The sequence below is a fragment of the Panthera leo genome, chromosome D3, assembly GCF_018350215.1.
Source record: "Panthera leo isolate Ple1 chromosome D3, P.leo_Ple1_pat1.1, whole genome shotgun sequence".
NCBI lineage: Eukaryota > Metazoa > Chordata > Mammalia > Carnivora > Felidae > Panthera > Panthera leo.
The window spans coordinates 56,769,563-56,792,880 of NC_056690.1; the positions used below are offsets into that span (position 1 = coordinate 56,769,563).

A 23,318-nucleotide genomic window follows, 5' to 3' on the forward strand; every position below is an offset into this window, starting at 1 on the left:
GAAAAAACTGGAGCCTTCATGTTGCTGGTGGGGATATAAAATGGTGCAACCACTTGGAACTTTGTTTGATTGCTGATGGGTATAGGGTATCTTTTTGGAGTGCTGGGAATGTTTTGGAATTAGTGCCAATTGCTGCATATTTTAGAATTTACTAAAAACCACCGGAGTCAACCCTTTAAAAGAGTAAATTATATGGCAGGTGAATTTATGTCAATAAAAAATTAATATGCAAAAAAGCTACCACGACCAAGAGAAAGAACATATGTTTAGAAATAAAATCACAAGTGATAAAGATATTGGAGTTACCAGACATGGACTTTAAAATGACTATAATTAATATACTTAACAAAATGTTAATGAATAAGTGTTACCAGAATTTATTAGATAGATTCTAATAAATCTATGAAAACTGTTTTATGGAAGTTCTACACCTGAAAAATGTAACAACTGCAATTAAGAGCTCAATTGATAGGATTACCAGCAGATTGGATACTTTGAAGTGGAGATTGGTGAACTGAAAGATGTAAATAAACACCAAGGTGGAAGCAGGAAGGGGAAAAAGAAACAAAATGCAGAGGAGAGCATAGGCATCATACCTAATATTGTAAGCAGATCTAACATACAAATAATTTGAGCCTCAAAATGAGATAAGATGATGAGAAGAGGCTCTATTTAAAGAAAGAGTGGTCGAGAATTTTCCAGTACTCATGAATATCAAGCCATAGATTAAAGGAGCACTACAAACACCAAGAAGAATAAATACAAAGAAAAATACACTTGAGGACATCATAGTACCTAACAAAACCAAAGAAAAAGAAAAAATATATATAAAAAAAAAAAAAGAAAAAAACATTATATTCAAATAAGCAACAAATAAGACTGAGGACTAACTTCTCAACATAATGCCAGAAAATCATGTAATATCTTGGAAGCATAACTTCTAAAAGCAAAGGCAATATGTATGGTGACATACAGTAGCTACACTTGTGGTGAACATAGTATAACACGTACAGATGTTGACTCCTATGTTATACACCCGAAACTAGTGTGACATTGTATGTCAGCTATACTCAAAAAAATAAAATTAAATTAAAAAATTTTAAAGGCAACGTAAAGACATTTCCGGATAAACAAAAACAAGAGAATTCACTGCCCATAGATTCAAACAAATACTAAAAGGAGTTCTTCAGGAAAAAGGGAAATGATTCCAGACTGAAAAACAAGTTTAAGAAGAAATGAAGAGCCACAGAAAGTGTAAATCTGAGGGCAAATCTAAATGAAGATGGGTTATAAGAAAATATAATAGTGCCTCAAATCAGGACCTAAATACATTCTCAGGGAAATGGTAGAAGTACTAATTTATAATGGATTCTAATAAAACAAGAATGCCTGTTGTAATATCTACAGTGAAAGAGGAGTATAGGGATACTTGGGTGGCTCAGTCAATTAAGCTGCAGACTCTTGATATTGGCTCAGGTCATAATCTCACGGTCATGAGATCGGGCTCTCCGCTGAGTGTAGAGCCTGCTTGAGATTCTCTCTTTCCCTCTCTCTCTCTTTCAAAGTAAATAAATAAACTTAAAAAAAAGAATATAGTATACATGGATAATATAATTAACAAAATGACCTAATTGACATATAGATAACAGTGCAACCAACAATGACAGAAAACCTCTTTAAGGTATGCAGAGGGCATTTACCAAAACTTGCCATGTGCTTGCTTGTAAAGCAAGCCTCACCAAATTTCATCAGATTGAAATAATTTAGAGCAGTGCTGTGCAATAGAACTTTTTATGTTCTTGTCAGTATTGTTCACATTTTAAAATGTGGTTAATGTGCCTGATGAACTACATTTTATTTAATTCTAATTAATTTAAATAGCCACCTCTGGTTAGTGGCTACCACATTGGACAGCAAGACTTAGCATATGTTTTCAGACAACAATGAAATCAGCTAGAAATCAGTAACACACACACATACACACTAAAAAAATTCCCAAGTGTTTGGAAATTAAGACCGTTCAAATCACATATGATGGGGCACCTGGGTGACTCAGTTGGTTAATTGTTCGATGATCTCGGTGGTTTGTGAGTTTGAGCTTCATGTCGGGAGGCCCGCAGCAGGCTGACAGTGTGAAGCCCGCCTGAGATTCCCTGTCTCTGCCTCTCCCCCACATGCACACACACTCTCTCTCTCTCAAAATAAATAAATAAACTTTAAAAAATAAATAAATCACCTATGAATAAAAGAAGCAAGCATAATGGAAATTTTAAAGGTATTTTTCTCAAGACAAAAATAGAAATTATGGAATACAACTAAAGCCCTGATTAAAGAGAAATTTATTTTAAAAAATTAAAATTAAAAAAAATTATAACATTCAGTGCATGTGTTAGGAAAGAAGGGCTGCAGTTCAATGATTTAAATATACATTGCAAGAAATTAAAAACAGAATAGCAAGTAAATCTAAAGAAAGAATATAGAGAGAAGTTCATACACTGCTGTTCTGGGTTCCCATTGTAACTTAAAGGGAAATTTGCACCATGTCCAGAACGTTTGATGTCCTGCAAATGAGGGAACAGTGTCTTCTCAAATTCCTTGCAGCAGGAAGCCACTTAGGGGCAGCAACTTGACTTCTAAATGGAAAAGCACCTCTACAAAAGGAAAAGTGATGGCATCTTTATCATAAATCTGAAGAGAACCTAGGAGAAGCTTCTGCTGGCCTCTCATGTCATTGTTGCCACTGAAACGCAACTGATGTCAGTGTCATGGCCTCCAGAAATACTGGCCAGCGAGTTGTGCTGAAGTTTGCTGCTGTCACTGGAGCCACCCCTGTAGCCGCCCACTGAAGAAAATGTTCTCAGACCCTTAGACTGAGCAGACGGGAAGGGCTGCCTCTGCCAGCGAAACAGCAGCAGCAGCCAACTGCACATGGTCTTTATTTTATGTTCATCAGGTATAAACACCAAAGAAGCGTGGGAGGAAAACACAAAGAGCCTCCAGACATCTGGTGTTTACGTGAAAGCATGTAGGGAAGATGTGCAATTCCAAGGACTGCTAGGCAATTACAATGGGTCTGTCTCTTAACTGGCTCCTGGGAGATCGTGGGGCTCTGTTCTCATAGTGCTATCGCGTCCGACAGCCTTGAAACTGGAACATTGCTGACGTTTCAGCAGTTATCCCATTCACTTTCCCAGGCCTTACAATACACTCTCCAGAAATAACTCCACACACCCCTAATGCTGGCCGCTTTTCTCCCGGAAACTTCACTAAACCAGATGCAGGCAGCCTTGCGGGAGCCAGGACTTCTAGTGGTTACTCATTCCAGGGCTGACTACCAGCCTCTCACAGAGGTGTCTTATTTGGCCTGCCTACCACTGCTGTGTGTCAACACGAACTCATCTGCTCTACGTGGACATTGCCATCCCGTGCAGCGAGGAGGCTCACTCACTGGGTCTGGTGAGGTGGATGCTGGCCCACAGATGCTGGCCATGAAAAGGCCTGCTGAAAAGGCTATGACCACGAATGACTTTCAGGGTGAATGGACTGCTCCAGTTCCTGGAGTTACTGCTTCTCAACCTGAGCTCCCTGACTGCTCGGAAGGTAGGCAGGTGCCTCTGTGCCTGTTCAGCAGATCCCTACTGAAGACCGGAGCGTGCAGCCTGCCACTGAAGACTGGTCTGCAGCTCCCACTGCTCAGGCCACTGAATGGCTAGGAATGACCACTGAGTGGTTTTAAGCTGTTCTTCCACAGACTCTTAAACAGAAAAGGGAAATATGGTCGACAGAAAATAAACAGTTTCTTTGAAAACAAAACAAGAGTGAAAGGAAAGAGGGGTGCCTGGGTGGCTCAGTCGGTTAAGCGGCCGACTTCGGCTCAGGTCATGATCTCGCAGTCTGTGAGTTCGAGCCCCGCGTCGGGCTCTGTGCTGACAGCTCAGAGCCTGGAGCCTGCTTCGGATTCTGTGTCTCCCTCTCTCTGACCCTCCCCTGTTCATGCTCTGTCTCTCACTGTCTCAAAAATAAATAAAACGTTAAAAAAAAATTAAAGAAAAAGAGTGAAAGGAAAGAAATAGTAGATCGTGAATTAATGAAATAGAAAATAAATATTTCAGTTCAGTTTTTGAAAAGACTACAAGTGATAATCCCCCAGCAAAACTGATCAAAAAAAAAAAGTACCGTTTGTCAGTGTAAGGAATGTCAAAGTGACCATTACTATAGATCTACAGCCATTACAAATATAACATAAAGGATGCCATTAATGATTTAATGAAAAATTCTGAAATTTTATCCAAAACTAACACAAGAAGAAATATAAAATCTGGATAGTTCTGGGTCTATTAAGGAAATTATCTATAATTTAAAATTTGTCCCATAAATATTCCAAGCCAGATATCACAGTGGGGAATATTTCCAGACATTAAAGGAAGAAATAAACCAATCTTAAACTCTTCAGGTAATAGGAAATTGGTACATAGGAAAATGGTACATTACCCAACTAATTTTATGGAAGCTGTGGATTATGCTCCTTACAGAGGAAGATTTTATTCCTGGAACAAGACCAGGAGGAGCCTGGCTTTCTCCAGGATTTTGACATACGCATCTTTCCACATCTTCCTAAGATATCCTCAGGCCCCTGATCACTCTAGCTTCAGGGAGCTACAGCTGAGCCTCCAGGGCATATTGAAAGGAATCTTCTTTCCAACGGTGGGGATCCAGTTCTATGACTGACTGAATCTATCTACAATATCATACAATGCATATTTATCATATTACACTTCTCTAGACAAAGTGTTATTTGTTTATAAGTGTGGTTTTGGTTAGATATTTTCATTGAATTTCATTTAGTCTGGTAACTCAAATGATACAGGTAATTGCACGGGGCCAGTGAAATTCTCAGACCATCAGTTGGTCCAGAGGGCCCCATACGAAGTCCTATAGGAATGAGAACAGTTTCATGCCTATAAGCCATACTCTAGGGAAAAAAGTATCCATCTAAATTAGGGGTCAGCAAAGTACTACAAGAACGCCAGCCTGCCACCTGTTTTTGTAAAGTTTTAATGGAACCCAGCCATGCCTATTTGTTTGTGTATTATCTATGGCTGCTTTTTGCTATAATGGCAGAGTTGCATAGTCGCAACAGAAACTGTAGGGCCCCAAAGCTGAAAATATTTATTATCTGGCCCCTTTACAGAAAACATTTGCTGACCCCGACCTAAATGAGAATTTTCTTTCTTTTTAACATTTTTTGATTTTTTTTTGGCTGATTATAAATGTGCTGCTAGCTTATTGTAAAAAGAAAAAAATGGTAATATGTAAAAGAATAAAGATAGAAGTCACTGTCTCTGGAAACCTATTTTGCAAACCTAGAATTTCGGTGTATGCCATTCTACATATATATGTACTTTTTTTTCCAAAAATGATACCAATAATGATAAACTAAATATTGGGACATTTTAAACTAAATATGAACATTTTATATATCCATGAGCATAACTCTACATCATTTTAAATTATGACTATAATGAATATTTATAATTGCTTTCTCAGTATCCCCTGCACCCTGCCCCTGCCTCAAGCTTTCTCAATAATAGCACCTACCCTGATTTTCCTTTAATAATTCTCCCTCCCCCTTTCTGGGCTATTAAATTTTCTTTAACTTTGACTTTTGACATAATTTCAAACTTCTAGAAAATTGCAAGAAGAGTACAAAGAATTCCTGTATACCCTTCACCCAGATTCCCCAAATGTCGACATTTTATTATAATTTCTTTATAATTCTCTGCCTGTTTTGTTTATCCAGATATCTATCTGTCTATCTATCTATCTATCTATCTATGTAGAGTTTTTTTCTGAAGAGTTTAAGAGTAAGTGGCACATGCAGTTCCCCTTTGACATTTAAATAGGGCAAAAAGGAAGGGGATTTTGAGCCAAAGTGATATCGTCTGACTTAATGATCAGCAGCACTTAAATGATCTGGCTGCTATGCTGAGAACGGAGTAAAATACAGCAAGCAGGGAAGCAGGAAGGCCCTTGGCCTGAGCAATAGGAAGGACAAAATCGCCACTTTCTAAGATAAAGAAAACTATAAGGAGAACATGTTTGGGCACAAATTAAAGGTTTGATGTTAGGGCATGTTAGATTTAAGATGCCTAATTAGTCATTGTACCAAACCCAGTTTAAAAACTGCCTTCCATTTGCAGAGTGGGTGTTCTGCTCTGATACTGATAACCCTCTAAGAAGATGGCCTGCACCTCCACCCCTGAGGCTGCAAGCCCACAAGACTGCAGGGACGGACTCCCACTCCTCCCGTGCTGTATTGTCTTAGAGCGTGGCTTCCTAGTGGTGGCTGCTGGAGAGGCTGAATGGTGCCACCTGGAAGTGTGGAGGAATTCATGCCCTTTGATAGAAACTGACCAGAGGGAGGGAGAGTCTGCAGAAAAGTCTTCCTCCCCTACCCCATGGTGAGGTGCGATGAAGTAGTCCATAGCACTCGCGCTCTGAACACAGTGAGACTAAGCAAACAGCTGTTCTGAAGCTGTGGACAGCTCAGTAACACCCACTTGTATTCTCCTCCCCTTCATCACCTCCCGTTTACCCTCACTTATCCTTTCCTGGGATTGCATCACCCCAATAAAGTATTAACAATAAGGTTTTTTATCTTAGGCTCTGTTTTCTTAGGAACCAAGACTAAAGCAGGCATCAAAGTGGCTATTCCTAGGATACATAAGGCCGCAGTTCAGAGAAGAGGTCTAGGCCGAGATACAGATTTTGCAGTCATAGATGGTATTTAAAGAGATGAGATCACCTAGGAAGAGAATGTAGGTAGAAAAGAAAAGGGATTTGAACACTGAGTCCTCAGGCACTCCAACATATAAAAGTCTAGAGACCCATGAGGAAATAGCACCGTTGAGACTGAGAAAAAATGCCCCACGAAGCAGAGAAAACCCAGGCATGTTGTTCTTGACGCCAAATGAAAATGTCAATTATGCAAAATACTGCGGCTGATGGCTCCAGTAATATAAGTCTAAGAAATGAGTATTGGAATCAGCAATGTGGAGGTTAGCAAACTTTACAAATATTTATGTGGATAAGAATTTGTATAACGGGGATACCTGCATGGTTCAGTCGGTTGAGTGTCACTCTTGATTTCAGCCCAGGTCGTGATCCCAGGGTGGTGGGACTGAGCACCCATTGGGGTTCTGCCCTGAGCATGAGGCTTGCTTAAGATTCTCTCTCTCTGCCTCTCTCCACCACTCGCTCGCTCTCTCAAAAAAAATTATTTTTAATTATATACGGTAATATCACACCTCTCATTCCTGATGTAATTTGTATTTTCTTTCTTTCCCCGTGCCCCTGCCCCCTCCATAAGTCTGGCTAGAAGTTTATTAATTTTATTAATCTTTTTTAAAAGTTAGCTTTTGGTTTAAAAAAATATATAGAGTGGCACCTGGGTGGCTCAGTCGGTTAAGTGTCTGACTTTGGCTTAGGTCGTGATCTCAGTTTGTGGGTTTGAGCCCCACATCAGGTTCCTCACTGACAGTGAAAAGCCTGTTTGGGATTCTCTCTCTCTCTCTCTCTCTCTCCCTCTCCCTCTCTCTGCCCCTTGATTCTTTGCATTCTTTCTCAAAATAAACTTAAAAAAATATATATATATATGTTTTTTTCTCTTATTTTTCTATTTTATTGACTTGTAATCTAATCTTTGCTATTTCTTCACTTTTCTTTGGGTTTTATTTGTTCTTATTTTGGTTTCTTAAGATTTAAGTTGAGGAAACTGAATTGACTTATTTTTCTAATGTGTTTTATAGCTATAAATTTCCCTATAAGAACTGCATCCCATAGATTATTTTTTCAAATATTTCTCTATCCCTCCTCTCTCTCACCTTTGAGGACTCAAATTACAATTACACATATCAGGGCACTTGAAGTTGTACCACAACATGTTGATGCGCTATTCATTTTCTCTCAGTTTTTTTTTTTCCTGTTTTTCATTTTGGGTAGTTTCTATTGCTATGTCTTATATACTATACTTTTTTCCTTGCTTTCTTGTTTTATCCAGTTAAACCCATCTGTGCATTTTTTTTTTTTTTAATCTCAGACATTGTAGTTTTTGTCTCTAAGAAGCTTAGTTTGGTTGCTTTTTTAGAACTTGCATGTCTCGATGTGTCTCCACTAGCTTCTTGATCATATGGAATAATTATAATTGTCTTAATGTGCTTGTCTACTAATTCTTTGTCATTTCTGGGCTGATTTGATTGATTTTTCTTATTATGGGTTGTATTTCCCTGCCCCTTTGCAGGATTTATAATTTTCGATTGGATGCCAGACATTATGCATTGTGCCTTGGTGGGTGCTGGATATTTTTTACGTATTGTTTTGTTCTGGAATGTATTTAAATTACTTGGATACAGTTTTATCCTCTCAGATCTTGCTGTTAAGTGTCTTGTAGGGAGTATGAGTGTAGGATTCATTTTTGTCCACTAAGGAAGCAGGACCCTTCCTACTGTTTGAACCCAGTTTCTCAGCCTCAGCACTACTGATATTTAGCGCTGGGTAATTTGTTATGCATTATAGAATGTTTAGCAGCATCTCTAACCTCTACCTACTAGATGCCAGTAGAACGCATCTTCTCTGGTTGTAACAAACAAAAATGTCTCCAGATGTTGCCAAATGTCAGGTGGGGTGGGGTGGGAGGTGCAAAATTGCCCTTGAGCACACTACACTGACGCCTGTGATTGTTAGGTTTTCTACTCAGGTACCCTTTGTGAGTTCCACTGATTTTTCCCTCTAATCCTTTTGGATGGTTCTTCCCCACCTCAGGTAGTTTCCCTACACACACATGTGCTCATCAGTATTCAACTTGAGTAGATTTCCAGTGTTCTGTCTAGTTTTCTCCTATCTGGTACATTGCCCTGCAAAAGCTAGCCACCTTGGCCTCCCAGGATGCCTTGCTCCATCTTCTCAACTTAGGGAGCCTGCCTGGCTCCGCTTGAGTTCTCCTTCCCCATGCTGTGGCCTAAAAACTCTCTCCAGGTAGTTAACTGAGACAACCCACGTTTGCTTCATTTGTTTCCCATCTCTCAGGGATCCCCTCTCTCCCAGCCTTTGCAGTATAGATTTTGCAGCATTTGTTCAGGCAGGTTAGATCTGGGATCTTGGCCTAACAGATTTTGTGTGTTTGTGATTTAAAAACAAAACAAAGCATAATAGTCAGAAAAATCCAGGAGAGGAAAATCAAGAATGCAAGGTGAAGATTGTTGGGAGGAACATGCCTTGAGCAAGTGTGAGAGGACAGCTTAGATCCAGTGGAAGATTCAGGCAGAAGCACAGAGGATCCAAAGTTAAGAGGAAAGAAGGCATTAACAAACCAAGTTATAGACACTTTACTCTTTTCTAATTTGTTCTTCCTGTTGCAAATATTGGTGTAATAGGTATAGAGAGATCATTTTTATAGGTATATAGAGAACATTAAAATGTTAATAGGACTGTGGACTCATGGGTGACTTTTGGGGTGATTTTTATTTCTAACCATCAGAAAAAAAAATTTTTTTTTTTTTTTAAATTTTTTTTTTCAACGTTTTTTTATTTATTTTTGGGACAGAGAGAGACACAGCATGAGCGGGGGAGGGGCAGAGAGAGAGGGAGACACAGAATCGGAAACAGGCTCCAGGCTCCGAGCCATCAGCCCAGAGCCTGACGCGGGGCTCGAACTCACGGACTCACGGACCGCAAGATCGTGACCTGGCTGAAGTCGGACGCTTAACCGACTGCGCCACCCAGGCGCCCCAGAAAAAAAAATTTTTAAGAATTTAAAAAGCCAGGTAACTGGACACTTTGTTCTATTCTCAGGACCTTTGCCCCAAAATGGTTTCCCATCTTTCAAAGTCAAAGTCCTAGTCCTACCAATAGCTAACCAGGTCTTCCAGGATGTGGCCCCACTCTCCACCCTTACCCCATTTATTCCCTGGCTTCTTCACCTACTTGACCTCATTATTCTGCTTCAGTGACTCCACCCACTTGCCGTTATCTTGAACAAATCAGGGACTGCTCCCACATGAAGTTCTTTACACTTGCTGTTCCCATGTGTGGAACATCTGTCCTCCAGAATCTCTTGGCTTTTTATATCATTCCTATCTCTCCTCGAATTTTTCTTTTCCAATTTATTTTCTCCATACTACTCATCACATGACATACAACATGGGTTTTTTTTTTTTTTTCCCCCTACTGCCATGTGTAGTTTCCACACATAGAAGCAATGGATATAAATTCTAACAACTAAGTTTTGGCCATTAGCAACTTCAAATCCCCAAGCCTGGCAATAAAATGAGGGCCCGAGAATGATGTTCGGGGGTGGCAGGGGATGATGGTCATAGGGAGGGGCCTCAAGAGTCATGTACAAGGGATGCTTGAGGGGAATGCCCCAAAAGCAATGGGTGGAGGTGGGTACAGCATAGACTCGGCAGTGTAGTCCCCAGTCTGAGTCCCAGGTTAATAAATCTGTACAAAGGATGGAAAATAAATGCCAAAGACACAACTGTGTGAAAAGCTTTTCATCCACAAACATTCCCAACACCAATCTTTAGATACTGTTGGAATGTAAAATGTTATGTGTGGTATAGAGAGAGTGGAGTAACAAATGGCAGAAGTTGACAAAGGCCAAGTCATGGAAGGCCATGCTAATTTTATTAACCTATATAATGCATAAAGTGTTAAGTCTAGAATTTAGAATTACAAAGCTTTTCTACAAATCAATAAGAAAATACAAATAACCTATATTAATCAGGACAGAAACCCAATTCAGTTATTTTAAACAAGAAAGGGACTTTATTGGCTCACAAAACTTTAAAGTTCGGAGGTAGGGCAGGCTTTAGGCACAGCTGGATCTAGGGCCTCCAGAAAAATGACATCGGAACTTAGTTCTCATTCCTTTCTGCTAGCCTCTGAATTTCTCCTCAGACTCTCTCCACATGGTGTAAATTCAGGCTTACGGTCCTTAGTTCGTGGGATCTCTTCTTTCCAAGAGTTCCAGCAGAAGTTCTGTTGAGAGCTCGCTTTAGCCTGGCTTGAGTTACATGCCCACTCTTTAATCACTGTGGCTAAGAAGCTGAAGGACTCAGGAAGGCCAGACCTGGTCATGTACTCATCTCAGCCACAGGGAATGGGTTCCCCACAATAAATAAGGATTCTGTTACCAGAGGATGGGGAAAGAGATGCTGAACAACAACAACAAAAGACCCAACAACATATATCCACACATAACCCAATAGAAAAGCTGTAACAGGTAAAGGATATGAACAGTCCATGATAAAAATGGCCAATAAACTATGAAAATAACCTCATCCTCACCATTAATCAGGGAAATACAAAATGATTTTTTATTCTTTTGCCCATCAGATAAAAAAAATTATTAAGTGTAGGTAAGGCTGTGTGGGGAAATGAGCACTTTCCATACATTTGGTGAAAATAAAAAGTTATGAAGACCTTTGGAAAGGCTAAGATGGGTCTATCAGGAAGCACATCCTTTGACCCAATAATCCACCTCATACAACTCCATCCGAAAGAAATTCACACACATGCACAAAAATGTATGAAGAAGATGTTTACTTTGGCAGTGTAATAGCAAGAGACAAAATAAGGGAATAGTTAAATAACAGGATTTTCATAGTACTGGATCCTATTCAAATCAACCATTAAAGAAATTTAAAGACCTAAGGATTTGTTTCTGACACACTTGCCCCCCCCGCAAAAAAAAAAAAAAAAAAAGGCAAGCTGCAGAAAAATCATATACATGATCTTATTTATGTAAAAATAGCATTTATATGTGTATGTATACTCATATGGAAATGTATGGAAAGGGAACTAGATGGAGGTATATGAAACTAGACAGTGGAATGAGACTGGAAGCACTGGAAAAAAAGGGTCTCTCTTTGCTCTTCTAGTTGTGTATCATTTAAGTTTTATAAAATGAGATGGTAGTCATTTATTAATTAAAAAAAGAAAAATGGGCAAAGGCAGTTCACAATGGGAAATGCAAATGGCCAATAAACATAAAAAGATGCTCCCCCTTATTAACAAAAAGAAAAATTCTGCCCACCAGAATGCTAAAAGTATTTAAGGATTCGGGGTGGGTGGAAGTGCAGGCAAACAGGCACTCAGTTGATGGAGTTGTAAATTGGTACCATCTTTTTGGTGATATTTCCCAAAATGTTAAACGTGCACATTCTCTGACCCAAGAAATCTATTTCTAGCTATTTATCCTACAGAAATATCCACACAGGCAGCAAAATACGTGGGTAAGAATGTTAATAACTATGCCTTTAGCCATAATTAAAAAATTGGAAAGAACTTATTTTCCATCAGGAAGGGGCTGGTTAAACAAATTCCAGTATATTCATGCAGAGGAACGGTATGTAGCCATAAAAAAGCAGGTCTACATCCTAGTGGGAGGGGAGGCGAGTTTCAGTGCAGCACGTGTAAGATGGGGATAGGCACCTACCTCATACGGCTGCTGTGAGGGCTAAGAGTTAATCCGTGGTAAAGCGCTTCCAACAGTGCCCGCACACAGCAACCACAAGTGTCAACTATCAACACGTTTGCTTAAATATGTATTTGCCTAAGTCCGGAAGAATAGCAAACCAAGTAATTATTCCTTCTGAGTAGACTGTGAAAAGGAATGTCCTTTTTCATTTAACATTTCTGTACTGTAGAAAATGCAAATGAATATGTTTATTAATAAGCTTCCAAATTTGTTAACCATAAAAAAGCAGATTTATCAATCAAGGTTTAACAGCCGTCACTCACTACACTGTGAAAAAATATATATTCCTGTAAGTTCACGGAACTACATTTGAGTTTTAACTCTAATTGGCCACATGCAAGTCACAAAATCTCTGAATCTCCCTTTCCTTGACTACAAATCTAAGTGAGAGAGGCATAGCGACTGACCCAATGCCTGGAGTGCAGATTCTTTCCACACAACCCTCCCTTCAATTCACACCAACGTGATAAACATGCTGTTCAACGATCGAGTGAATACCAACTGGGTGTGGATGTGGGGAGTTTAACCTCCAAGAAAACCAGCAGGAAATTCAGCAATAATGAGCAAATGCTCAGTAGCCATTGGGCAGTTATCGGCGGCCTGCATGCCGTTAACAATGACTGCTCTTTTAAGAACCAAACAGATGGCGCTGCTTGGCGACTGCCAGGTCACTTCATCGGAGGCTGGCCAGCCCCCAGAATTGCTAACCAGGATTATCTGTGTGGGTATACATGAATATCCGAAATAATAAATCACTGAATAGCAATCTTAAATCAAGTTGTCTAGTGGGGACGTGGACTAACAGAAGATGATGAGTACACAGACTGCTGCTTCCTTTTCCCTTACACCCTAATCCAGTCTTTTGGGGTCCAGCCCACTTTCCCCACAGAGCCTTGCCTTCGCCTCAGAATCCTTTCTAAACAACACACAGGGATCAGAGCTGGCAAGACAAACTTGTATTTGCCAAGTCTAACACTGCTTTTTCTAAGCTCTGACGTTATACCAAACATCTTTGGCATTTATGACAAATGTACCACAGGGAAGTTTCTTTATATATGCAAAAGAGGTAAGATCTAAAAAACGGGGTGAAATTCTAGCCACTGAGAGGATGCTCCCTTCTTACCTACTCTGATACAAGAATTCTGTCATCTCAGCAGAAGTATTAAAAATATGCCACCTCAAAACCTACTTGGAAAGAAGCCAGTTATAAATAAATAAATCAACTCAAGATCATTTTATCTTAGAGCGGAGGAGTTTATAGCTTTATTGGACATTGACTTGTTTCCTCTCAGCCACAAAGAGAAAAAGACCCAAACAAAAGTCCCTACATTTTCTTGTATAACTTAAAATACATTATATCATTACTACATATTTATACTTCAATAAATCTTAATCTATAAAGCACATTTCTTATAATTAATTGTTATCAGAAAATCTATAAACAAGCTCCATTCTGCCTCGCTTTACCACCAGCTGGCCTTGCATTTATTACTATGCTTTTTAACAGGCTCATGCAAATCTCACCTTCCATTTAAATTTGATCCAAGCACCAGATGTAACCAAAATCTCTGGAACTATGAAATCTTTTTATTCACATGGGTCATTTTCCACACAATTAATGCCCACTATAAAAAAGCCTTTTCTCATATTCTGTACTTTAACTTCCAGAGTTTGCCACTAAACAGTAAAACCACAGTACTTGGGATTCTCAGCCAAGGAGTATATAAGCCTACTACTACAATGTATTACTTTTATACATTTTTTAAAATGTGTTAAGACTTAAAATTAAAAAAAAATAGTTCAATCAATTCTGATAGTTAATAAACTAGTTGTTAATAACCTATTATTTTTTAAATAGAACAATCCATTCAACTTAACATGTAAGTACAACCTCAATGCTACTAGAGATTGATTAGTTTTTTTAAAAGACCCACAAACCTCCAAACCATGATGGAGTATCTTGGACTCACCTCTGATGATTGCTGGAGAGCTGGCCAGCTCTCTGAGCTGAGTCTTCCTTTCCCCCAAAGACAACACCCTGGTAGGAGGACTATGGCTCCGGGAATCTCAGAGGTGACCTCCCCCAGGACTGCTCCGATGGAGGGAAACAGCTCACTCACATGAAACAGCTTTAGACCAAACCCCCGATGATTTACAGTGGAAGAAACATCTACCTACCCATGGTAGGGTTACAGTATCTAGCACAGTGCCTCGTCGGTAGAAAATGTTTAATAATAAATGCATGGCTGCTTTGTTAGCCTGCTGTGCAACCCTTTTGTACCAAAGGAATAAAACAGCCAACCTGATACTTGTTGCCCACCTGTCATGGACATTTCTGTCCTTCACCAAAAGAAAGGCAAAATAAATTAGATCTTCAAGTCTCTTTTGTTTTCTAAAAGCCAAGACAGACCATTACCCTTCTGTTTACATTTGCCCTTCAACACTGCTGTTCACTACAAATTCCTCCCTAGTGTTAAGATTTCTACTCTTGTAGTTTACAACTGCTTATTGTTCACTGTCCACTTTCTACCGATAACACAGAACATTCTCATTAGCAGGATGCCTTCAAATTACAGACAAGGTAAGTGTGTTTTGAGTTTTCCTGCAGGCAGATAATTAAATGGAGATAAATTCTTGATATACTTCAATTCCTGGATCATGGTATTTGTTTTATCTTCCCCAATCTAGGTGTCCCATTCACTTTTGATGTTTTATCACCATCACTTCTCATCTGAGTTTTAAGGCTCATTTTACTTTGAGGCTTTTGGTCATCCTTTATCTTCTATTTTCTGAATGCATATCCAAGTTAGGTAAAAGGAAGCAGAAGGGTACATTTTTAAAAAATGGTTTAGGTTTTCAGATTTTGTAATTCCTACGTTGCCTTTTAATGTAGAAGGGAATGTATCCTTGCAAAGACATTTCAATGATCAACACAGAAACAATGTCTGTCTAAAAAAGAAACTTTTAAGGGACAAAGAATCAGGTAGTTCATTATTTGGAAAAATAATAAGAATATAAACATCACATGGAAGATTTAGGCATTAACACCTGAATTAAGTTTAAAATTTCAGTTTCTAGGCAGGTATGATATCATTTCTTTCACGGTAAAATAAAATAATGGTGGGTGAAGATTTTCTACATTTCCCAGTGGATTTTCTAACCGTCTATGTAGGGAAATAAAACTATTATGTATCATTTCATGTTTTTAATTTTGTCTTCATTTCTGAAGAAAAAGACCTGAGTGCTGATTTTTTTTTGTAATTTCTTAAACTTTCACAACATTCAGAAGTTTTTCTGCATTGTGTCTTCGCTGATGTCTAAAAAGATTTGAGCTCTGACTGTAAGATTTCCCACACTGAACGCATTCATAAGGTTTCTCTCCAGTATGGATTCTCTGATGATTAATCAGCCCAGAATTCTGGCTAAAGGCTTTTCCACATTCAAGACATTTGTAGGGTTTCTCTCCAGTATGGACTCTCTGGTGCTGCACGAGGATAGAACTTCTGCTGAACGCTTTCCCACATTCAACACATCCGTAGGGTTTCTCCCCGCTGTGGATTCTTTGATGGAGAATGAGGGCCGAGCCCTGACTGAAGTGTTTTCCACATTCATCACATATATGTTGTTTCTTTCGAGAGGGGTTTCTTTTCCTTTCAAATCTGCCCTTGGGGAAACAGGCTTCTCCATACTTAAAAATCTGAGGAACACCTATATTGAGAGTGCCCGGAACTTCGTGAGATTCTACCGCTGAAGGAATCTCCTGCTTTGGAGCTAGGGCTCCATTTTCAGTCCTACCATCATCATCTGAAATAGAGACAAAATGTAAATATCACTCATTTCCTATTCTGGGAGGGAAGAGACCTGAAGAAAACTTTAGTAAATGTGAACTAAAAGTAAAGAGCTTGCATTCATCTATAAACAGCAACCTGAAAACCAGTGTTAAGGTTGCCTACTCCAAAAAAGGAAATTAAATGACTGATTCTGAGGCTAAGGGGGTAATGGCATGCTCCCATAGTGAAGAACTAAAATGTTCTATCTGAATAAAAGTGGTAACAGAAGCAAGTGTGCTTTACAACACTCGTCAGAAAACAAAGGGCAGAAAGATGTGGCAGATTCTATATGATTGTTAGACAAAGTGCTGCAGCTAGGTCTGGATGAAATTTCGTAAGAAATATAAAAATTGCCCGTTGGGAAATCCTTGTAATATTCTTTTGCTTTGAGAAAAGGAGAAATTACACCAAATCATGATGGTGTAAATAATAAGCGATCTGGCAAAAAGTGACTATTTCTGAAATGAGCAAGATAAGGCAGGTCATGGCCAACACTACACTAAGAGCAGAACCCAGAAGATGTCGTAATAAGAGACTGAGGGTAATAGGAGCTGAGGGTATTGTTAACTCAGGACATGACACTTACATTTAACAGGCCCTTAGTAAATGAAAGTTTTCCTGTAAAATACCCTACTTCGTATTTGCCATGGTACTTAGTTAGGTGAATTATTATTTTTAAGCCTCAGTTAGGTAAGTCTAGTGAAACAAAAGCCTGAATTAATTACCAACATGAGGTAGTATCACCCACCCGCAGGACACAGTATATTTAAAGACTGTCCTGAAACTTCCAGCCTGTCAGAGTACAAACAGTTACTACAGGGTGAGCAGCAACAATTAGAAAATAAACAGTGAGCAAATCTATAATAAATGATGAAGAAAGGGATAAAGTCAAGAGAGAAGACTAACAGAAAGACTGAAGGGTTGCAGGGGGTCAGGGAGGCCTGGAGACATGAACAACGGAGAAGCAAGTGTTAAAGTTATGTGGGGACAAATGGCACAGAAATAAGTTCCCAAGCGTCGTAAAGACTAGACTGCTGAAATGAAGCTATTTACAAGCAAGGGAAAGTTATTCTAAAACTCAGGCAGGGGAGAAATTTTCTACCCAAGAAAATGCCACCCCCAATGACCAAGGATAGTGGTTCTCAAATTTCATTCCAGAGAACAATGTCCCATGAAACATGTAAAACTAACAGTTTTCAGCAGACGTCAGCCCCACCCCATCAGTTCTGGTTCACGAGCACTGGGATCTGGCTCTCCCTCTCCCTCCCCTCTCTCTCCCTCTCGAGAGTCCCCTCAGATGGGAAGAAAACCTGATGAGCCTCCATCTGTGGCACACACCAGCGTTACCTACAACTACCTCAAGGAAAGATTCCCAAAGCAATCTCAAAAACAAATATGAAAAAGAATCCAGCAGTTTTAGGAATATACTAGGTTGTATCAAAGTATACTAAGTATGTGGTGTCAACTGCCAATATACTGCAAAGACTAGTTTTAAGCGATTTGTTATAAATCTGAGCTCTTTATTTAATTCTTCTATACTTAAAGCATATTTTAGCTATGGAGCCTATTTCTGCATAAATACTTAGAAAAGGTGAAGAGTTTTACCCAAATACCATTTCTACAAAAGATGCTTCTTAGAAAAAAAAGACTCTAGGCAGGATGTTAGAGAAAAAAAAAATGGCTAAAAATTTAGAAAAGACTTCAGCGGCGGCTACAAAAAGAATAGGTAGATTTGAAGAGGCTTCATCTAGCTTATTATACCAATAGGATTAGGCAGGAGATTGAAAGGATGTGAAACAGATGGCAAGTAAACAATACTGAAACAGAGGGACCTCATCTACAGGTGGGTGCTGGCTCAACATAAGGCAAATGCCAATCTGAAATGGGGAGATCTTCAAGAAAGAGGTAAAAGGGAAGAAAAGGATGATGAAGTTAATGTCTAAGATTAAAAGACCTGAGGGCCCACAAATCAATTGTTGACTGTATACACAGTCTGTCTATGTGCACAAAATTAGGTTAAGGTGATTATTCCCTATCCCCTTTTGTCCAAAGAGTTCTGGACAAAAGGCCCACACTCTCTTTCACCCTCCAGCCCACTTGAAGTTTTGGTCCTCACCACAGTGCCTTAAGGAATGGAGCTCCCAGGATGCCCACTTGAGCTGGTTCTCCACAGCATCCAGCTCAGAACTTGGTAATCCCTGAGCTTCTTCTTGAGATACTATCTCCTCTACCAGAACTTCCCGTTTTCGTCGACGGAGAGAAACCTGGAAAAAATAAAGTCTGGCTCAGCTGAGAAGGAATCTGATGAGATTGAGAATTAAAAACACATAAGAGAACCCATACAAAACATATAGTGCGGTGATCTATATGACCTAGCATAGCCAGAGGGGAGCAGTGCAGGGGCGGGAGGAATACACATAATTCTAACTTAGTTGAGTGGAATGAACTCAGCAGCCCTGCCTACTGCTATGCCAGTGCTTCTGCCCCAGGAGAGTGACACAATAAGACTCACCGGCTGTCCAGGGTCATCTAGCTCACTCTCTAAATCCTCCAGCACTGTCACTGCCTCCTCTCCGTTCTCCGGATGATGCTCTCGAACCCAGGTCTGCAGTTCCTTGGGCAGGATGGCAACAAACTGCTCCAGCACTACCAGCTCCAAGATTTGTTCTTTTGTGTGTGTCTCTGGCCTGAGCCATAGACGGCAAAGTTCTCGAAGCTGGCTCACAGCTTCACGGGGCCCAGGTGAATCCTGGTATCCAAACTGCCTGAATCGCTGTCGGAAAACCTCTGGATCAGGAAGATGGTTCCAGGGGATGCTCGATCCCTCTTCACCATCAGGATCCTCCTCCAGCTTCACTCTCAGTATTTTTTCCTCTTCATCTGGAGTTGGGATTATAAGTATTGAATCTTCTTCCACGGACTGTGCAGACATCCTGATTTATAATACTTCAAGAAAAGTCAATCAAGGCAGGATACAGGCCTCAGGGAAATACCGCTTTCTTCACAGGCTCTCCTGAGGCACAAGGAAAAAAAAATACATCAACTACCAAATATCCTAAGAATCTGAACATGTGCTGATAAAGGAAGTAAAAGATATTTGTTTTTCTTACCAGATTAAAAATTCCAATCAATAACCTACACCAGAAGTTGGCAAACTACAGCTCACAGCCAAACGTGGCTTGTTGCCCATTTTTGTACAATGTTTGTACTAAGAATAGTTTTCACATTTTTACATGGTTGAAAAAAACCACAAGAATACTTCATGACATGTGAAAATAATACAAAATTAAAATGTTTGCGTCCATAAATAATTCTATGTATTTGCTGACAGTTCACACTACAGTGATAAAAGTTGAACAGTTTCAACAAACACTACATAGTCTGAAAAACCTAATATTTACTACCTGGCCCTTTAGAAAAAGTTTGCCAAGCTGTGACCCACTAAATCAACAAACCTTATTTCATTAATCGAAAGAATCCAAGTAAGAACCAGTCCAACTCAATGTTTTCTAAATGCATTTGACCCTGGAACACATTATTTGCAACTCAGGACACCTGTAGGTCAACTCAAAAGCAAGGACTGCTTTTCTGTTATCTGCTTAAAATTTTCTTAACAAAATATTTTTTAATGGTTAGGTTTTTTAAGAGTTCAGAAATATTTTTTAAGAACTCCCTGAACTCAAAATATATGTGAAAAAATATCCACTTGCTCAGTAACAGATCAATACTGAAAAAACTAACCACTAGATGCCACGCAATGCAAATATTCAGCCACTCACCACCCCCAGAACTACATTTAAATCTGTAATGACCGGCATTAATCACAGCAAACTCAGTGAATAAAAGGTACTCTCATAACATCTTAACTTCTTGCAGTGGCCCAGAGTCATCATCGCTCACTGGATGACTCACTGTTTCCCCAGCTTCTACCTTCAGGGAAATCTTGTGCTATTTCTGATCCTTTCCTTGTATTTGCACAGTCATGCCCATGCCATTGTTTACAACACATACTAGGAATGAACCACGCAGCTACTCAATGTATCTACTGAGGGCCAGAATCTGAAAACCAATGGTTTCAAAAAACTTCTTGTAACCCTCACGAGTCTAGTTATCACAAAAGACCTTATCACAGACAAGTAATGCAGACAGGTTTAATTAAGTACTCTGGAGTGTGGCGGCCTTCTAAATAGGGTTTAGCCAACAGATGAGTTGGTTCCTATTCCAGGATCCTACCTTATCAGAGGCTCAATCATTCTATAGAAAAGAAATTTATCTTCCTTTTACGTTCTCTTACTGCAGCCGGCCCTTGGGCCGTGAAGGAGATACAAGGTGGGCAGGCCCGCGATCCCTAGTGTTTGGGCGGGGAGCCGAGTCCCAGGTGATCTCCTCGCCTCACTCCGGCAGAGTTCCGCTGCAAACCCCGCCCCGACGTCCCCCAGCCCCTCTTCGCCGCACTAGCAGCGGCGGATTTCGGATGACGGAAGGCCACACTGCCCCAACAACGTCGGGGCCGCGACGGATTTCGGATGACCGAAGGCCACACTGCCCCAACAACGTCGGGGCCACGGCACTTCCGCCCGCGTCCGGCGGTACTACAAGCCCCGACAGCCCCCGCGCAAGGCCCGCCCTCTCCCACCTCCGCCCAAAATGAGTCCCAGAACCCTCCGCGAGACGCCAGGCCTCGAAATAGAACAAAACCGGCCGAGGGGGGAGGGGGGAAAGGCGAGGGTCGCGGAGGACACAGGGGATGGAGGACTCTCCGATGGTACTGAAAGCCCAATCTGGCTTTCCATCTACCTCTACCAGACCCCCAACTGCTGTATACGGAGACAGCGGCCTGTCCGCGCCTCCCGGCAAGCCGAGGAAGGTCCCCGCCAGGCTTCTTTTCTGTCTCCTACCAAAAGGCCTGCAGCCCCTTAGCCCAGCGTCCCCCTCACGCCCTTCCCCCATTCTCTCGCAAACCTCCGACTCGGGATCCGCAGCAGCTTCGCTGTCCAAAGCAGACGCAGAAACGCCGCTCACAAGCCGTTTCCCAGAAGCCCCCGGCACGGACTGCTTCCGGTCTGCGGGTCCCAGGAGGCGGGGAGAGGCGAAGCCCCGCGTTGCCATGGAGATGGGCTCCGGGCGGGGGAGGGGCGGTGCGACGACAATGACCGCTTTGAGACTGCGCTTGGCCTGGCGCCTCTACTCGGATAGCCCAGAGTTCTGTGTTCCGTTTAAGAGACAAGGAAAAGAAAGGGAGAATTCTGCCATTAAGATAGTCTTTACGGATTCATAACCCGTGTCACAGGAGTTATTATCTCATGTGATCCTCGCAGTAGCCCTCTGAAAGAAGTAATAAAGGCTAGTATTTAAGAATGCTTACTACGTTGTACCAGCCACATATATTGTCATTTTCACAACAACTGTATCATGGTAGGAACTTTTATTATCCCCATCTCACAGCTGAGATAGATAATTGAGACACAAGTAAGTAACTTGCCTACAGCTCATAACTAGTAAGGGGGAAACAAGATTTGGCTCCCACTACATGTTACACTACTTTATTTTGACAAAATTATCTATCAGGGAAACGAGAGGAGACTCTTAATGAAGAGTTTTGGCAGTGATCTCAGTGAATTTGCAGAATTCATGGTCCTCTTCTGACTTCGGGCTTGACATTTTATACCACAAAACAGCTGCTGAAGGTATCATTTAGAAAGTAAATCAGGAGCACCTGGGTGGCTCAGTCGGTTAAGTGTCCGACTTAGGCTCAGATCACGATCGCTCCGTATGTGAGTTCCAGCCCTGCATCGGGGTCTGTGCTGACAGCTCAGAGCCTGGAGCCTGCTTCGCATTCTGCATCTCATTCTCTCTCTGCCCTTCCCCAACTTGTGCTCTGTCTCTCTCTCTCTCTTGAAAATAAATAAATGTTAAAAAAACCAAAAGTAAACCAGCCCACTTCATTTCCCTATTTCAAGACCTTCAATGGATCCCCACTGTCTTAAGTATGACATAAAAACTCCTTACATTGGCCTGCAAGGCCTCTGTGGTCTGTTCCCTGCCTCCCCACTCTGACCTCAGTTCTTAGGTTCATTGTGACCCCAGATTCCTAGTCTCAGTGAAAGTCTCTCCACCCTTCATGGCACAGTAGAGTGATCTCATTTATTTATTCTCCTGTTTTTTTCCTTTTCTTTTTTCTTTCTTTCTTTCTTTCTTTTTTTTTTTTTTTTTTTTTTGTAAGTTCCGTAAAGGCAGGGACCTTGTTTGTCTTGTACACCACAGTATCCTCCCTAGTTCTAGGATGCTGACTGCCTGGTACATGGAGAACTCAATAAATATTTGTTGAATAAACGAATGAATTGTGGACTGGTCACGTTGCTGCTTTTGCCAGGTCACATGTCACGCATCAGAAACCACACAAAAGAGCCCTGTTGTTTAAGGTCTATGTTCAAAGCACAGGTCCAGCCTTCCAGAAGCATTCCAGGATTCTCAGGCTTCAGCTTTCTGCCTCATTCAGGCCTTCATAAAGGGCCCTCAGCCTCCACTGGCTTCGCGAATGAGAGAGCAAGTGAGCAAGCTGTTGACGGTATAGTACTGCTTTACACTCGGACTGGAACTTTGTCTCCCCGGCATGCCTACTAACTCTGGTGCCTCTTCTCTCCATTTAGGAGGCCACAGAAATCCAGCCATTTTACTTTCCTACTTGACTACTGCCACCAAGCTGCCTGTCTGCCTTTCCCAAACTTTCCTTCTTTTGTGACCCTAAAAGCTAGCTCAAGGCATTTTTTATTTATTTTATTTTGCTTTGAGAGTTTTTACATATAATTAATGTTAGAGGACAAAAAAGCTTAACAACATCGAACAGAAATAATTGGGGAAGCAGAAAGTGTTGTAAAATTTTATAAAACTCTTTGCCTGGGATTCGTTCTGTTATTCCTAATTCTACAGGTAAATGGAAACCACAATGA

General features: G+C 40.7%; 2 protein-coding genes across 3 annotated transcripts in view; both read right to left on the bottom strand.

Annotated features, from left to right (window-relative positions):
* The window catches only part of LOC122203126, an 87,096-nt gene that overhangs the window by 37,451 nt on the left and 26,327 nt on the right, over window positions 1–23,318 (bottom strand). Inside the window, exons 6-9 of the mRNA XM_042909687.1 lie at window positions 20,765–21,552; window positions 18,881–19,301; window positions 18,485–18,632; window positions 15,878–16,342 (exon numbers count right to left, since the gene is read on the bottom strand). Of these exons, the coding sequence (XP_042765621.1) occupies window positions 15,878–16,342; window positions 18,485–18,632; window positions 18,881–19,301; window positions 20,765–21,552 (1,822 nt within the window). The remainder of the gene's footprint in view (window positions 1–15,877; window positions 16,343–18,484; window positions 18,633–18,880; window positions 19,302–20,764; window positions 21,553–23,318) is intronic.
* ZNF24 (zinc finger protein 24) lies at window positions 13,628–21,506 on the bottom strand. Of its 2 annotated transcripts, none has more exons than XM_042909471.1 (4): window positions 21,331–21,506; window positions 18,881–19,381; window positions 18,485–18,632; window positions 13,628–16,342 (listed from the first exon to the last, which is right to left on the bottom strand). In XM_042909471.1, exons 2-4 carry the CDS (start codon window positions 19,298–19,300, stop codon window positions 15,804–15,806), a joined length of 1,107 nt encoding a protein of 368 aa, XP_042765405.1. In that variant the 5' UTR covers window positions 19,301–19,381; window positions 21,331–21,506; the 3' UTR covers window positions 13,628–15,803. The 2 variants fall into 2 exon arrangements, with proteins under 2 accessions (XP_042765405.1, XP_042765406.1); XM_042909472.1 differs by lacking the exon at window positions 21,331–21,506 and adding an exon at window positions 20,602–20,958.